The sequence below is a fragment of the Carcharhinus amblyrhynchos genome, chromosome 21, assembly GCF_965287045.1.
Source record: "Carcharhinus amblyrhynchos chromosome 21, sCarAmb.v2.hapA, whole genome shotgun sequence".
Taxonomy (NCBI): Eukaryota; Metazoa; Chordata; class Chondrichthyes; order Carcharhiniformes; family Carcharhinidae; genus Carcharhinus; species Carcharhinus amblyrhynchos.
The window spans coordinates 2,061,320-2,074,017 of record NC_137344.1 but is presented as its reverse complement, the minus strand read 5'-3'; the positions used below and the strand labels follow the sequence as shown (position 1 = coordinate 2,074,017).

General features: G+C 41.5%; 1 protein-coding gene across 6 annotated transcripts in view; it reads left to right on the top strand.

The window, feature by feature from the left end:
* The window catches only part of LOC145356524 (C-Jun-amino-terminal kinase-interacting protein 4-like), a 315,087-nt gene that overhangs the window by 194,114 nt on the left and 108,275 nt on the right, over positions 1-12,698 (top strand). For all 6 annotated transcript variants that reach the window (XM_080209269.1, XM_080209264.1, XM_080209266.1 and 3 more), the window contains one exon: positions 8,971-9,124. In XM_080209269.1, coding sequence (XP_080065395.1) covers positions 8,971-9,124 — 154 coding nt within the window. The remainder of the gene's footprint in view (positions 1-8,970; positions 9,125-12,698) is intronic.

Sequence of the window (12,698 nt, the reverse complement as noted above, 5' to 3'; positions counted from 1 at the left end):
TTCCACAGAGGATATTAATTAATTCTGCTTTACTACATGTCAAAAATAAGGAGTATTCTATTTGAGATGGAAGGGAAGAGATTTTGTTCCACTGAAGATTGTAAGTCTTTGGCACTATCTTCCCAGAGAACGGTAGAGGCAGTATCATTGAATATCTTTCAGGCAGAAGTAGATAATATCTGACTCCCTTGTTAGTCAAGAGTATATCAAAGATAGACAGATATTGTGGAGTTGGTGTCATGTTCAACCATATCAGTGAATGGCAGAGCAGGCTTGAGGAGCTGAATGGCCTACTTCTAATTCATATGTTCACTTGTATGAGCATACCTCCTGTCACCAGTATTATTTTCTTGACTTTGAATATTTTTAGTGGGAGGTGCATCCATATTCAATGTGTGATACTGATATTTGCGACAGATAAATATTGAAGTTTTATAGAAGTCGTTCTATTTTAATATATCGGTTATTATTCTGCGTAAAGAATTAAGTGTCTCTTATCCAAAAGCCAAGCAAGCAATGAGAGAAATATCTGAGTGTCAGTAAGGTCTGTGTAGCACAAGGAAAAGGGAGACTTTTCCTGTCTCTGGTTGTGCAACACAAAAGGCCATCTGTCCATGCATACGTTCTGTGATCTGTGGAACCCCTCAAGTAGTCAGTTGGGTGAGTGAATGAATTTTCAAAAAAGGATGTTGTGGCTCTGTTGATTTTGCTCCATTGACAGCGCAGAGCTGGCTAATGAATGCAGCAGGAGGCTGCGACTGAAATGTTGTTGTTTGGCCAACTATTTTTCAAGTTTGCTAATATTGTAGAACACGCAAGATAACTTAATGTGGACTGAGTTCTGTTGCCGCTTTGTTGCTGTCATTTGTCTTCATTGCTGTTCCAATAATGGTGTAATTTTCACAGTAGGCCAAAATTTATTTTTAAAAAATATAATGATTCAGTGCAGAACTGATGTTGTCACAAGAATCTCCCATCCTTTGCAGTTTTCTGAAAATTCATTCACTCACCTGACTGTCTACTTGAGGGGTTCCACAGATCACAGAACGCACACGCGGACAGATGGCCTTTGCGTTGCACAACCAGAGACAGCGAAAGTCACTCCTTTCCCCGTGCTGCACAGACCTTACTGACACTCAAATATATTTGAGATGTATTCTCTTGGATCTATTCAGTTTTCCATTTTAGGCTATCGTAAACTAATGGGAGCTTTGTCTTTGGAGGAGCTGTGTCTCTGGGCCTTGTATGCTGCTTATCTTTAGCTGCTTTAATGTGTTTAATGGGCTTGCAGTCTAGGGCTGGCTTTTTTTTTTAAAAAAACACTCTTTTTAGAAAGCCAGTCTTAATGAATCTGTCAAGGTTACTGTGGTGTTGTTCAGGCCAGCTGGCTGCCTGCGTAAAATCAGCATGTTAAGAGCCAGTGATCCAAGCATCCCGTTAGATAGGGCATAAAAACAGATGGCCAAAAGGGAAATTGATATTGTTTCTCCATTAGTAATACTAGCTGATCAGTGCTGCACTTTGTTTTATTTAAGTTACCACATGCAGTCTACTGACAATCCAATTTTTGTACAATTCAGTAGCTTTAATCAAGCAATGTTAATAACACAGTAAAAAGAGAACCCTAGTGCAAAGAGTTACATCGCCAAGTTTACTGCGGAAAGCAGCATTCCCAAGCTGTATAACAGTATTCAGTGACTATTTCTCACATCACAATCAATCAGCTTGTCAACATTAGAACATTTAAATATGCTGTGTGTAATGGAAGTGGTTTTAGGGAATTCCACCCATCTGTTTGCAACTGTGTTTTGATCATTTACACAGCCATCAGATTTATTGGTCACTTAGCTGGGTAATACTGTGTAACATTAGCAGGTGGTTTATTTGCTATTTAATTCTAAAAAAAAAGTAGTCGTAACTTTCTTTGTTAGTAGTAGGCCATTCGGTGAGATCATGGCTGACCTGATATAATCCTTAACTCCAATTTTCCACCTTATTCCTGTAACCCTCGATTCCCTTAGTGAATTGAAGTTTGTCTATCTCAGCATTGAATATATTTAACGACCCAGCCTCTAAAGCCCTCTCCGCTAAAGAATTCCACAATTTACTACCCTCTGGATGAAGAAACCTCTCCTCATCTCTGTTTTAAATGGGAAATCCTCACTCTGAGATTATATTATCAAAAAGACCGGTGTAAAATACATAAGAGAATGCCAGCTCCTGGAGGACATCAATATATATCTCTCCTGTCTGATAGCCATTTGGTAACACTCTAATTTCTCTCAATCAATTTCATATCCATTGTATATGTGCATGTGACAATGTCCTACATTTTTCTCTGTTGTAGTGTTTTCAAATATGTTAAGTGAGAAGCACTAGTCACCTAGCATTTTAAGTAAATCATTAGGAATCCATGTTCTAAACTTACTGTGTGCTGTGCAATAAAAGCACAACTTGGGTGTTTCATTTGAACAATTACTTGTATTTCTTTAGCTACAGTCCCTTTAATATGGGTGAAAACTTGGCCACGGAGAGCATAAATGGAAAGGAGAAGAACAGTAATACAAAAGACTAAAATGGAAGAAGGAAAGACACAGAATGAAGCAGGGGGTGAACTGGACCATTGAGGCACTTGTAAATAAGGAAATGGATTTTGAATTTCCGTTTCTGGACCAGACTGTTTACTTGATAGGAAGATGCAAAATTGTCAGTTTTTATTATAGTCCCTGCCTCTTTACTGAGAGCCGCTGAAGAATTGAGGCATAAACTGAACAGTACTCATGAGTCCATGGGAAACTGGCCATGGAACTTTGCTGAGAACCTCCCTAAGTGTCTTTTGTCTAATTCTGATTTATTGTAGCTGAGAATGTATTCCAGGCAGAGCATGCTCTTGATTGATCAGAATATCTTTATTATATTTGTCACAAAGAAATAAGCAGACATGTTTATTTTCCAATGGTCAGGAATTCAAGCCCCGTGGATCCACTTTAATACAGGGCAAAATGCGGTTATGACCCATTACTACTGCAAAATAATTCCGTGGCAGTCATAATCAATTGCAGGAAACGTATACAGCTTTACCCACCAGAAATGGAGCTAGAAGTTGCTGTGAGGATCCAGTTGACCAGCTGTGCTGTTTTTCATAAAATCCCTGATGCCAAAGGAGCCATTTAGCCCATCAAGCCTCCACCGACAACAGTTCTAGCCAGGCCCTGTCCCTGTAACCCCATATATTTACCCTTCTAATCCCATGTCACTAACGGACAATTTAGCACAGTCAATCTACTATCTTTAGACTGTGGGAGGAAACTGGAGCACCCAGAGGAAACCTATGCAGATACAGGGAGAACATGCAGTTTCCACATAGACAGTGATCCGAGCTGGGAGTCGAACCTGGGTCCCTGGCGCCATGAGGCACCATAGCCAGCCACTGTACCGTCTTCTTTGTTGGAACCAATGGGACAACATCTCATCTTCCTCCCTCCTCCACTACCACACTCTGCACTGATACTGGCCTTTATAGTATATATTGGGGTATTGTAAATTAATTCAGACCAATGATTGTAAGCACAAAAGAGACTTCCAACAACAGTCGAGTACTTATGTTATCTTCTCTTTTAGGTACGTGTGGGGTTAATGTTACCTTGTGCCTGAAATCATTCCCATGCATTTGAATTCTCAGGAAACGCATGAAATGGTTGGGATCTTGTTGTACTTTCAAGAAAGGAGGGAGAGAGGAAACGTCGGGGGAGACTTTGATATATTCATAACGTCACTGCATTAGTGATCCAGAGGCCGAGGTTAATGTTCTGGTGAAACATTCAGATCCCACCACTGCAGCTACTGAAATTTAAATTCAATAAATAAATCTGGAATATAAGGCTAGCTTCAGTAATGGTTACCAAGAAATTATCACTAATTGTTGTAAAAACCTTTCTGGTTCACTAATAACTTACAGAGAAGAAAATCTGCCACCCTTATCTAGCCTGGCCTACATGTGACTCCAAATCCACAATAATATGCTTAATATAGAGTCATAAAGGTTTACAGCATGGGAACAGGCCCTTCAGCCCAACTTGTCCATGCAACCCCTAAATTCATGCTAAATTCTCCATCAGTGTACCTGAATAGGGGATTTTCACAGTAACTTCATTGCGGTGTTAATGTAAGCCTACTTGTGACACTATTAAAAATAAATGTTAATGCCCCATATCAAATCTTTCTTTCCTACTGGACCAGAGTCCAATATGAATCTATCCCTGGCCCCTTCCTCTCCCTCATCTACATGCTATTCTTTTGCGGCATTACATACATGCTGAGGCTGGCCATCATTTATGATTTCTCAACTCCCTTTTGATATTAACCAACATCAATACTAACATGGAGTGGTATAGTGGTTAGCGCTGCTGCTTCACAGTGCAGGGACCCAGGTTCAATTCTGGCTTTGGGTGACTTTCTGTGTGGAGTTTGCACATTCCCTCTGTGTCTGCGTGGGTTTTCTCTGGGTGCAGAGAAAGATGTCCAAAGATGTGTAGGTTAGGTGGATTGACCATGCTAAATTGTTCTTTAATGTCCGAAAATGTGTAGGTTAAATGGATTACAGGCCGGTGATCCTAACATCTGTAGTGGGTAAGTTGTTAGAAGGTATTCTAAGAGACAGGATCTGCAGGCATTTAGAAAGGCAAAGACTGATTAGGGACAATGAGTATGATTTTGTGAATGGAAAATCATATCTCACAGATTTTACTGAGTTTTTTGAATGGGTAACTAAGAAGATAGATGAGGGCAGTGGTGTTGATGTTATCTACGTGGGCTTTAGCAAGGCCATTGACAAGTCACCACATGGTAGGTTGTTGCAAAAGGTTAAATCTCACAGGATCCTGAGTGAGATAGCCAATTGGATACAAAATTAGCTTAGCACTCACTGGAGCGTAGGAGGTTCAGGGGTGATCTTATAGAAATCTATAAAATAATGAGGGGCATAGGTAACATAGAAAAGTAGTATTAGGCAAACTAATGGGGCTAAAGATAGTTAAGTCACCTGGCCCTGATGGCTCACATCCTAGGATCCTAAAAGAGGTAGCTACAAAGAAACTGGATGAGTGGGTTGTAATTTTCCAAACCTCCTTGGATTCTGGAGAAGTACCCATTCAAAAAGGAAGGAAGGCAAAAAACAGGTAAATACAGGCCGATTAGCCTAACATCTGTTATTGGAAAAATGTTGGAATCAATTATTAAGGAAGTAATAGTGGGCACATTTGGAAAATCATACTCTAATTGAGCAGGGTCAGCATGGCTTCACGAACGGAAAATCATATTTAGCTAATTTATTGGGGCCTTTTGAGGAAGTCTCAACCAGAGTGGATAAAAGGGGACCAATGGATGTGTTATATTTGGACTTCCAGACAACATTCAAAAAGGCATCTCACAAATGGCTGAATGGCCTCCTACACTGTTGGAATTCTATAATTTCATGAGGTTACAGGGATGGGACCTGGATGGGAGTGTTGAAGGTGCAGGCTTGATAGGCTGAATGGCCATCTTCGGTATTGTGAGGGTTCAGTGACTCTATGAAAATGCTAAGTCATAAGAGCCCATGGTGTTAGAGGTAGTATATTGGCATGGATAGAGAATTGGCTAATGGCCAGGAAACAGCGAGTGGGGTTTAGGGTTTACTTTTTAAGTTGGCAACCTGTAACCAGTGGGGTCAGTGGTGGGGCCTCAACTGTTTATAATATGTATTGATGACCTGGAGGAAGGAAACACGTACTGTAGCCAAATTTGGTGGAAAATAGGTGGAAAGGCAAGTTGAGAGAGGGATACAAACAATTAATAGAGATATTGATAGCTTAAGTAAATGGGCAAAAAGTTGGCAAATGGTGAATAATGTGGGAAATGTGAAGTTGTTCATTTTGGAAGGGAGAACAAAAGAACAGCATTATTTAAACGGAGAAAAACTAGAAAGCTGCTACTCAAAAGGGACTTGGGGGTACTTGTGCATGAAGCACAGAAAGCTAGCACACAGATGCAGCAAGTAATCAAGGAGACTAATAGAATGTTGGTCCTTATTTCAGGGGGGTTGGAATATGAGTAGGGAAGTCTTGCTGCAACTGTACAAGTACTGGTGAGACCACATCTGGAGCACTGAGAGCAATCTTTGTCCCCATATTTAAGGAAAGATATTATTTCATTGGAGGCAGTTCAGGAAAGGTTCACTGGGATGATCTCCAGAATGGAGGGATTGTGTTAGGAAGACAGGTTAAGCAGGTTGGGACCCTGTTCATTGGCATTGGAGAAGTGATCTTGTTGAAACATGTAGGATTCTTAAGAGGCTTGACAGGGTAAATGCTGAGAGGATGTCTTCCCTCATGGTAGAGTCTAGGACCAGAGGGCTTAGTCTCAGAATAAAGGGACACCAATTTAAGGCTGAGATGAGGAGGATTTTCTTCTCAGAGGGTTGAGAGTCTTTGGCACTCCATACCACAGAGAGTTGTGGGGGCAGAGTCTTTGGGCAGGATTTTATGGCCTCGCTCAGGCAAGACCGGAAATTCTCACCCAAGATTGACTGAGATTGCTTTTGTCATACCCTCGCCTGCTCCGATTCTGTGGCGGGTGAGGTGGTAGAGTTTCGATCGCTATATATATGAGATAGATTTTTGAGCTGTAACGGAATCAAGGGTTATAGCGGAAGGGCAGAAAAGTGGATGTGAGCAATGTCGGATCAGCTGTGATCCTATTGAATGGCAGAGCAGGCTCAAGGGACCGAAAGGCCTAGGCCTGTTCCTGTTTCTTGTGGCTTGTAGTCTAATTCTCGGCTGCCCTCTGCCTAGCTAATCTCTTAGCACAAGAGCAATTATTGGGCAACAAATGCTAGCCTTGGCAGGGGCACCCACATGCCATGAAAAAAATACATTTAAAAGATTGGAACTGTTCTAGAATGGAAAGAATTTTGGACATTTTTAATCATCCCATCCACTATCACTGCAATTTTTCTTTTGGAACCCTAGGATGTTGGCCATCAGGTCCTGGAGATTGTTGGATTTTACTCCCTTAAGTTTATTTGTACTTCTTCTCTGCTAATATTATGTACCTTCTTTCCTTTACTCTTATTAACCCCTTGACTACTCTCTATTTCTAATAAGTAACTTGTGTTACCTACTGTGAAGACGGACATAAAATAATTGCTCAATATTTCTGCTAGTTCCTCTACCCCTCTTCTGCCTCTAAAGGTCCAGTGTTTACTTTATCTATTCAATGTGTTTATATTTCTGGTTAGTGTATTCTATTTTGCCCTCCTTGTCAGCTTTTTGTCAACTTGTCAGCCTTTAGCTGGTTTCCAAATGATCAAGCTTACAACTGTGCTTTGCAACATTATAAGCCTATTCATTTAATCAAATACTATCCTGAACATGTTTAATAAGGCATAGATGGATTTTTTTTTTTGCTGAGTTGTGTTTTTCAGTGGAACTATCTTTGTTGAACATTCAGTCCTTCCTTTAAATGTTTCCCACTATTCATTTTTCACCATACCTGTTAGCCTATTTATCTAATCAACCATAACCAGGTCTCTTTCATACTTAAGTAAATGGCTTTGTTTAAGTTTAAAATTATTGTTTTGCACTGGAGAACATCACTTTTTTCAAACATAATACGGAAGTCAGTTGCGTTCTCACTTTTTCCCCAGCGAATCTTTAAATGTGAAATTACTAATTAAACCCCGCATCATTGTACGATACTAGATCTAAAATAGCTTTATTCCTAGTTGGTTCTAGAATTTATTGTTCCAGGAAACTGTCAGAAACGGGTGTCACAGTGGTTGGCACTGCTGCCTCACAGTGCCAGGATCCCAGGTTCAATTCCTGCCTCGGGTCACTATGTAGAGTCTGCACGCTCTCCCTGTGTCTGCATGGGTTTTCTCCAGGTGCTCCGGTTTCCTCCCATAGTCGAAAGATGTGCGAGTTAGGTTGATCGGTCATGATAAATTGATCCTTGGTTTCAGGGGGATCAGCAGGATAAATGCATGGGGTTATGGGAACAGGGATTGAGTCAGTACAGACTTGATGGGCCAAATGGCCTCCTTATTGTAGGACTCATATTTACAAAAAACTTTTGAATCATAATCTTCCAGTTTGGTTAATCCATCTTTGCCGATTTGATTAATTTTCATATAGACTGGATCATTTTTTTGGCATAACTATAAGGTTCATGGTGGCAGATATAGGAGGGATGTCCAAGGTAGATTCTTTACTCAGAGTGGTTTGGGTGTAGAATAGACTGCCTGCTGTGATAGTGGAGTTGGGCACTTTAGGAACTTTCAAGCGGTTATTGGATAGGCACATGGAGCACTCCGGAATTATAGGGAGGGGATAGCTTGATCTTGGGACTCAACATAGCTTGGCACAACATTGAGGGCCGAAGGGCCTGTACTGTGCTGTAATGTTGTATGTTTCTATGTTTTTTTATCATGTCTCCGACAATTATTTTATTGATTTTGCTACATGCTTCAATAATTTTTCGCTTAACGCTCTGTACAATGATATAACTACTAATTGGGGACCAATAAACTAGTATTACTGATCCTTGCTATTCCTAATCTCCAGAACTGATTCTTCTTCCTGAACTGAGCCCAGATTCTTCTCACTGCTGCTCTTATGTCATCACTGTCTGTCAGTACTACTACCTTTTTGTATGCCTGTCCAAGTTTATGAAATACCACAGGTGTAGCGGGTAGAATAAGATTAGGAAAAATTGTGCCACAGCTGAAATGTAAGCAATAGAAAATTTGCCATGATTGTTGTCACCAATGTGTAAAAACGCAAAAAATAAACTGTTGAACGCTTAAGTGTGATATAAAGCTTAGATCAATGATCCAGAATCAATTCCAGCTAATTGAGCAGCATGTCCTAACCGTTTTTTCTTCGTTTAACAACAATATATAGCTGAACTTGACCCCTCTTTGTTTCTAAACAGGAGAGAGCCACCGCGTTCCTTGGGTCTCTTTCAGCTCCCAGGAGGAGATGTTCTTCTTACACCAGATGGACAGAGGGAAGGAGCAGAGACACCTGGGACAGAAACCTGGAGGTTCAATGACCTTAGTCAACCACGATCCAACACAAGCCTGAAAGTAAGGTGCAAATTTGTATAAATGAGTAAGCTTTCATAGTACATAACATAAGAACATAAGAAATTGGAGCAGGAGTAGGCCATCTAGCCCTTCGAGCCTGCCCCGCCATTCAATAAGATCATGGCTGATCTGAAGTGGCTCAGTTCCACTTTCCCGCTTTCCCCCCATAACCCTTAATTCCCTTGCCTACCAAAAACCTATCTACCCATGTCTTAAATATATTTAGTGAGGTAGCCTCCACCACATCAACGGGCAGAGAATTCCAGAGATTCACCACCCTTTGAGTGAAGAAGTTCCTCCTCAACTCCGTTCTAAACTGCCCCCCCCCTTTATCTTGAGGCTGTGCCCTCTAGTCCTGTTGTCCTTTCTGAGCGGGAAGAATCTCTCTACCTCTACCATATCCATCCCCTTCATTATCTTATACGTCTCTAAGATCCCTCCTCATCCTTCTAAACTCCAACGAGTACAAACCCAGTCTATTCAGCCTCTTTTCATAGTTCAACCCCCTCATCTCCGGTATCAGCCTAGTGAACCTCCTCTGCACTCCCTCCGAGGCCAAAATATCCTTGCGCAAGTGCGGCGACCAAAACTGCATGCAGTACTCGAGCAGCGGCCTCACCAGTGCCCTGTACAGTTGCAGCAAGACCTCCCTGCTTTTATATTCAATCCCCCTCGCTATAAAGGCCAGCATCCCATTTGCCTTCCTGAACACCTGCTGCACCTGCAGGCTGGGTTTTTGCGACTCATGCACAAGGACCCCCAGGTCCCTCTGCACCGTAGCATGCTGCATCTTTTCACCCTTTAAATAGTAATCCCTCCTACTATTATTCCTGCCAAAGTGGATAACCTCACACTTGCTAACATTGTACTCCATCTGCCAGGTCCTCGCCCACTTGCTTAGCCTATCTAGATCCCTCTGCAGACTTTCCACACCCTCCGTACAATTTGCTTTTCCACTTTGTGTCATCAGCAAATTTCGACACCCTACACTCAGCCCCCTCCTCCAGATCTATATAAATGGTAAATAGCTGAGGCCCCAGCACCGATCCCTGGGGCACTCCACTAGTCACCAACCGTCAATCTGAATAGCACCCATTGATACCAACTCTCTGCCTCCTATTAGACAGCCAATCCTCTATCCACACTAACACCTTACCCCCAACTCCATGCCCCCTAACCTTCTGAAGCAACCTTTTGTGCGGCACCTTATCAAACGCCTTCTGAAAATCGAGAAACACCACATCCACCGGTTCCCCTCTGTCTACCGCACTAGTCACATCCTCATAGAATTCCAATAGGTTCGTCAGACACAGCTTCCCCTTAACGAATCCGTGCTGCGTCTGCTCTATCAAACAATTCTTCTCAAGGTGCCTCGCTATTTCTTCTTTGACGGATTCAAGCATTTTTCCCACAACAGATGTTAAACTAACCGGCCTATAATTCCCTGCCTTCTGCCTGCTACCCTTTTTAAACAGCACAGTAGTACAAAGAAATATATTATTTCTGGACTGCAAAGAGCTGTAGACAGGTTAGGTTAGTGGGCAATAGGATGGCAAATGGAGTACAATATAGGGAACTATGAAGTTATTCACTTTGGTCATTAAAAAAAGGATATATTTTTAAAAGCTGAGAAACTGGAGTGTTGATGTTCAGAGAGACTCAAGTGTGCTTATGGAAGGAATTCAGAAGGTTAGCATGCAGGTGCAGCAAGCAATTAGGAAGGCAGATGACATGTTGGCCTTTATTATAAGGGGATTGTGTACAAAAATTAAGAAGTGTTGCTCGAGTGGCACAGGTTTTGGTGAGACCACAGCTAGAGTACTGTGTGCAGTTTTGGTCTTTTCATTTAGGCAAGAATGTATTTGCATTTGAGGCATTACAGCAAGTGTTCACAGAATTGACCCTGGGTTGAGTGAGGATTATTCTATAATGAGAGGCTGAGTAAACTGTATGTTTGTATACCCTGGTCCATTCTGATCACACAATAGACCACTGTCCTTCCTATAGCATCTTTCCATGCCAGCACAGGAGACATAAACCTTCCCTATCATCCTTCTCTTCTCATTGTCCAAGGCCATTCCGTCAGGTAAAACAGTGATTTGCTTGTACTTATTTCAATTCTGTATACTGCATTTCTGCTCACGGTGTGGCCTCTTCTACACTGGGGGGACTAAATGCAGATTGGATAACTGCTTTGCAAAACACCTCAGTTCAGTGCTCAAACCTAAACCCAGGTGTCCTGTTGCCTTTCATTTTAATTTTCTACCATGCTGCTACTCTGTTCTTGGCCTCCTGCAGTGTTCCAGTGAAGCTGAATGCAGGCTCGAGGTGCAGCGCTTCATCTTTCAAGTAAGAATTTAACAGTCTTGCCAACACTGAGTTCACCAATTTTAGTTTATAACCTCTGCCTCCAGGTTGTTGTTTCCATTTTTTTTAGTATTCTTCCCCCTCTCGTTTCTCTTTTTCTTTTTGTTTTGCTTTTGGACAGCAACGTTTAACAATTCTGCTCTTTACACCTTCTCTGGATACATCTTTTATTTCCTTATTTGTTCCATTACCATTTTGGCCTGGCACCATCAACTCTTGGCATTTAATCTGTCTTGCCTTCCACTGATCTATTATAAACCTTCAGTATAAACATACGAATTAGGAGCAGGAATAGGCCATTGGGTCCCTCGCGTCTGTTCCCCCATTCAACAAGAAAATGACTGATCTAATTGCAGCCTCAACTCCACATTTATATCTACCCTTGATAAGCTTTGACTCCCTTGTTAATCAAGAAATATCTACTGCTGCCACAAAAATATGCAATGACCCTGCCTCCAGCACTGCCCAGGGAATAGAGTTCCAAAGATTGGCTATTTTTTTTTAAAAAAGAATTCTTCCTTGCCCTCTTATTTTTAAACTGATATCTACTTGTAGTTTGCCCCATGAAGCGAAACATCCTTTCAGCATCCCTATCAAGTCCACTCAGGATCTTGTATGTTTCAATAACTCATTCTTCTAAACAGCATTGGATACATGCTGAACCTGTTCAACATTTTTCCGTAGTTAAATGAAGCCCCCACTATCCCAGGTATGAGTTGACTGACCTATTTCTAATGCATTATATCATTCCTTAAATAAGGAGACCAAAACTGTACACAGTATTCCAGATGTGTCTTCATCAGTGCCCTGTACAACTGTAGCAAAACACCCCTACTTTCATATTTCGATTTCCCTTGCAATAAACAATGACATTCTGTTTGCCTTCTTAAGCACTTCTCTTTTCATACGCTTCACTTTCACAAATGTAACTGCTGGTGTGGTCATTTGCATATTTAAAATGTTTTGCATTTGCAGTATCTGCAGTACAAGCTCCTGTTGTATTTGACATTTTTGTCATTTGAGGCACACCCAAGCTTATGAAACATTTTTCTATCTCCAGCAGTAAGCCTCGTATTCTTGCAGGTGCATCTGTGTTTTCTCTTCCTTGTCTTTGCTCTTCCATCTGTTCTACCGCTCTCCCCCACTTGCCAAATTGACCACTATCTCATGCAAAGAGCCAGGTGGAAGATGGGAAGAGATAAAGGGA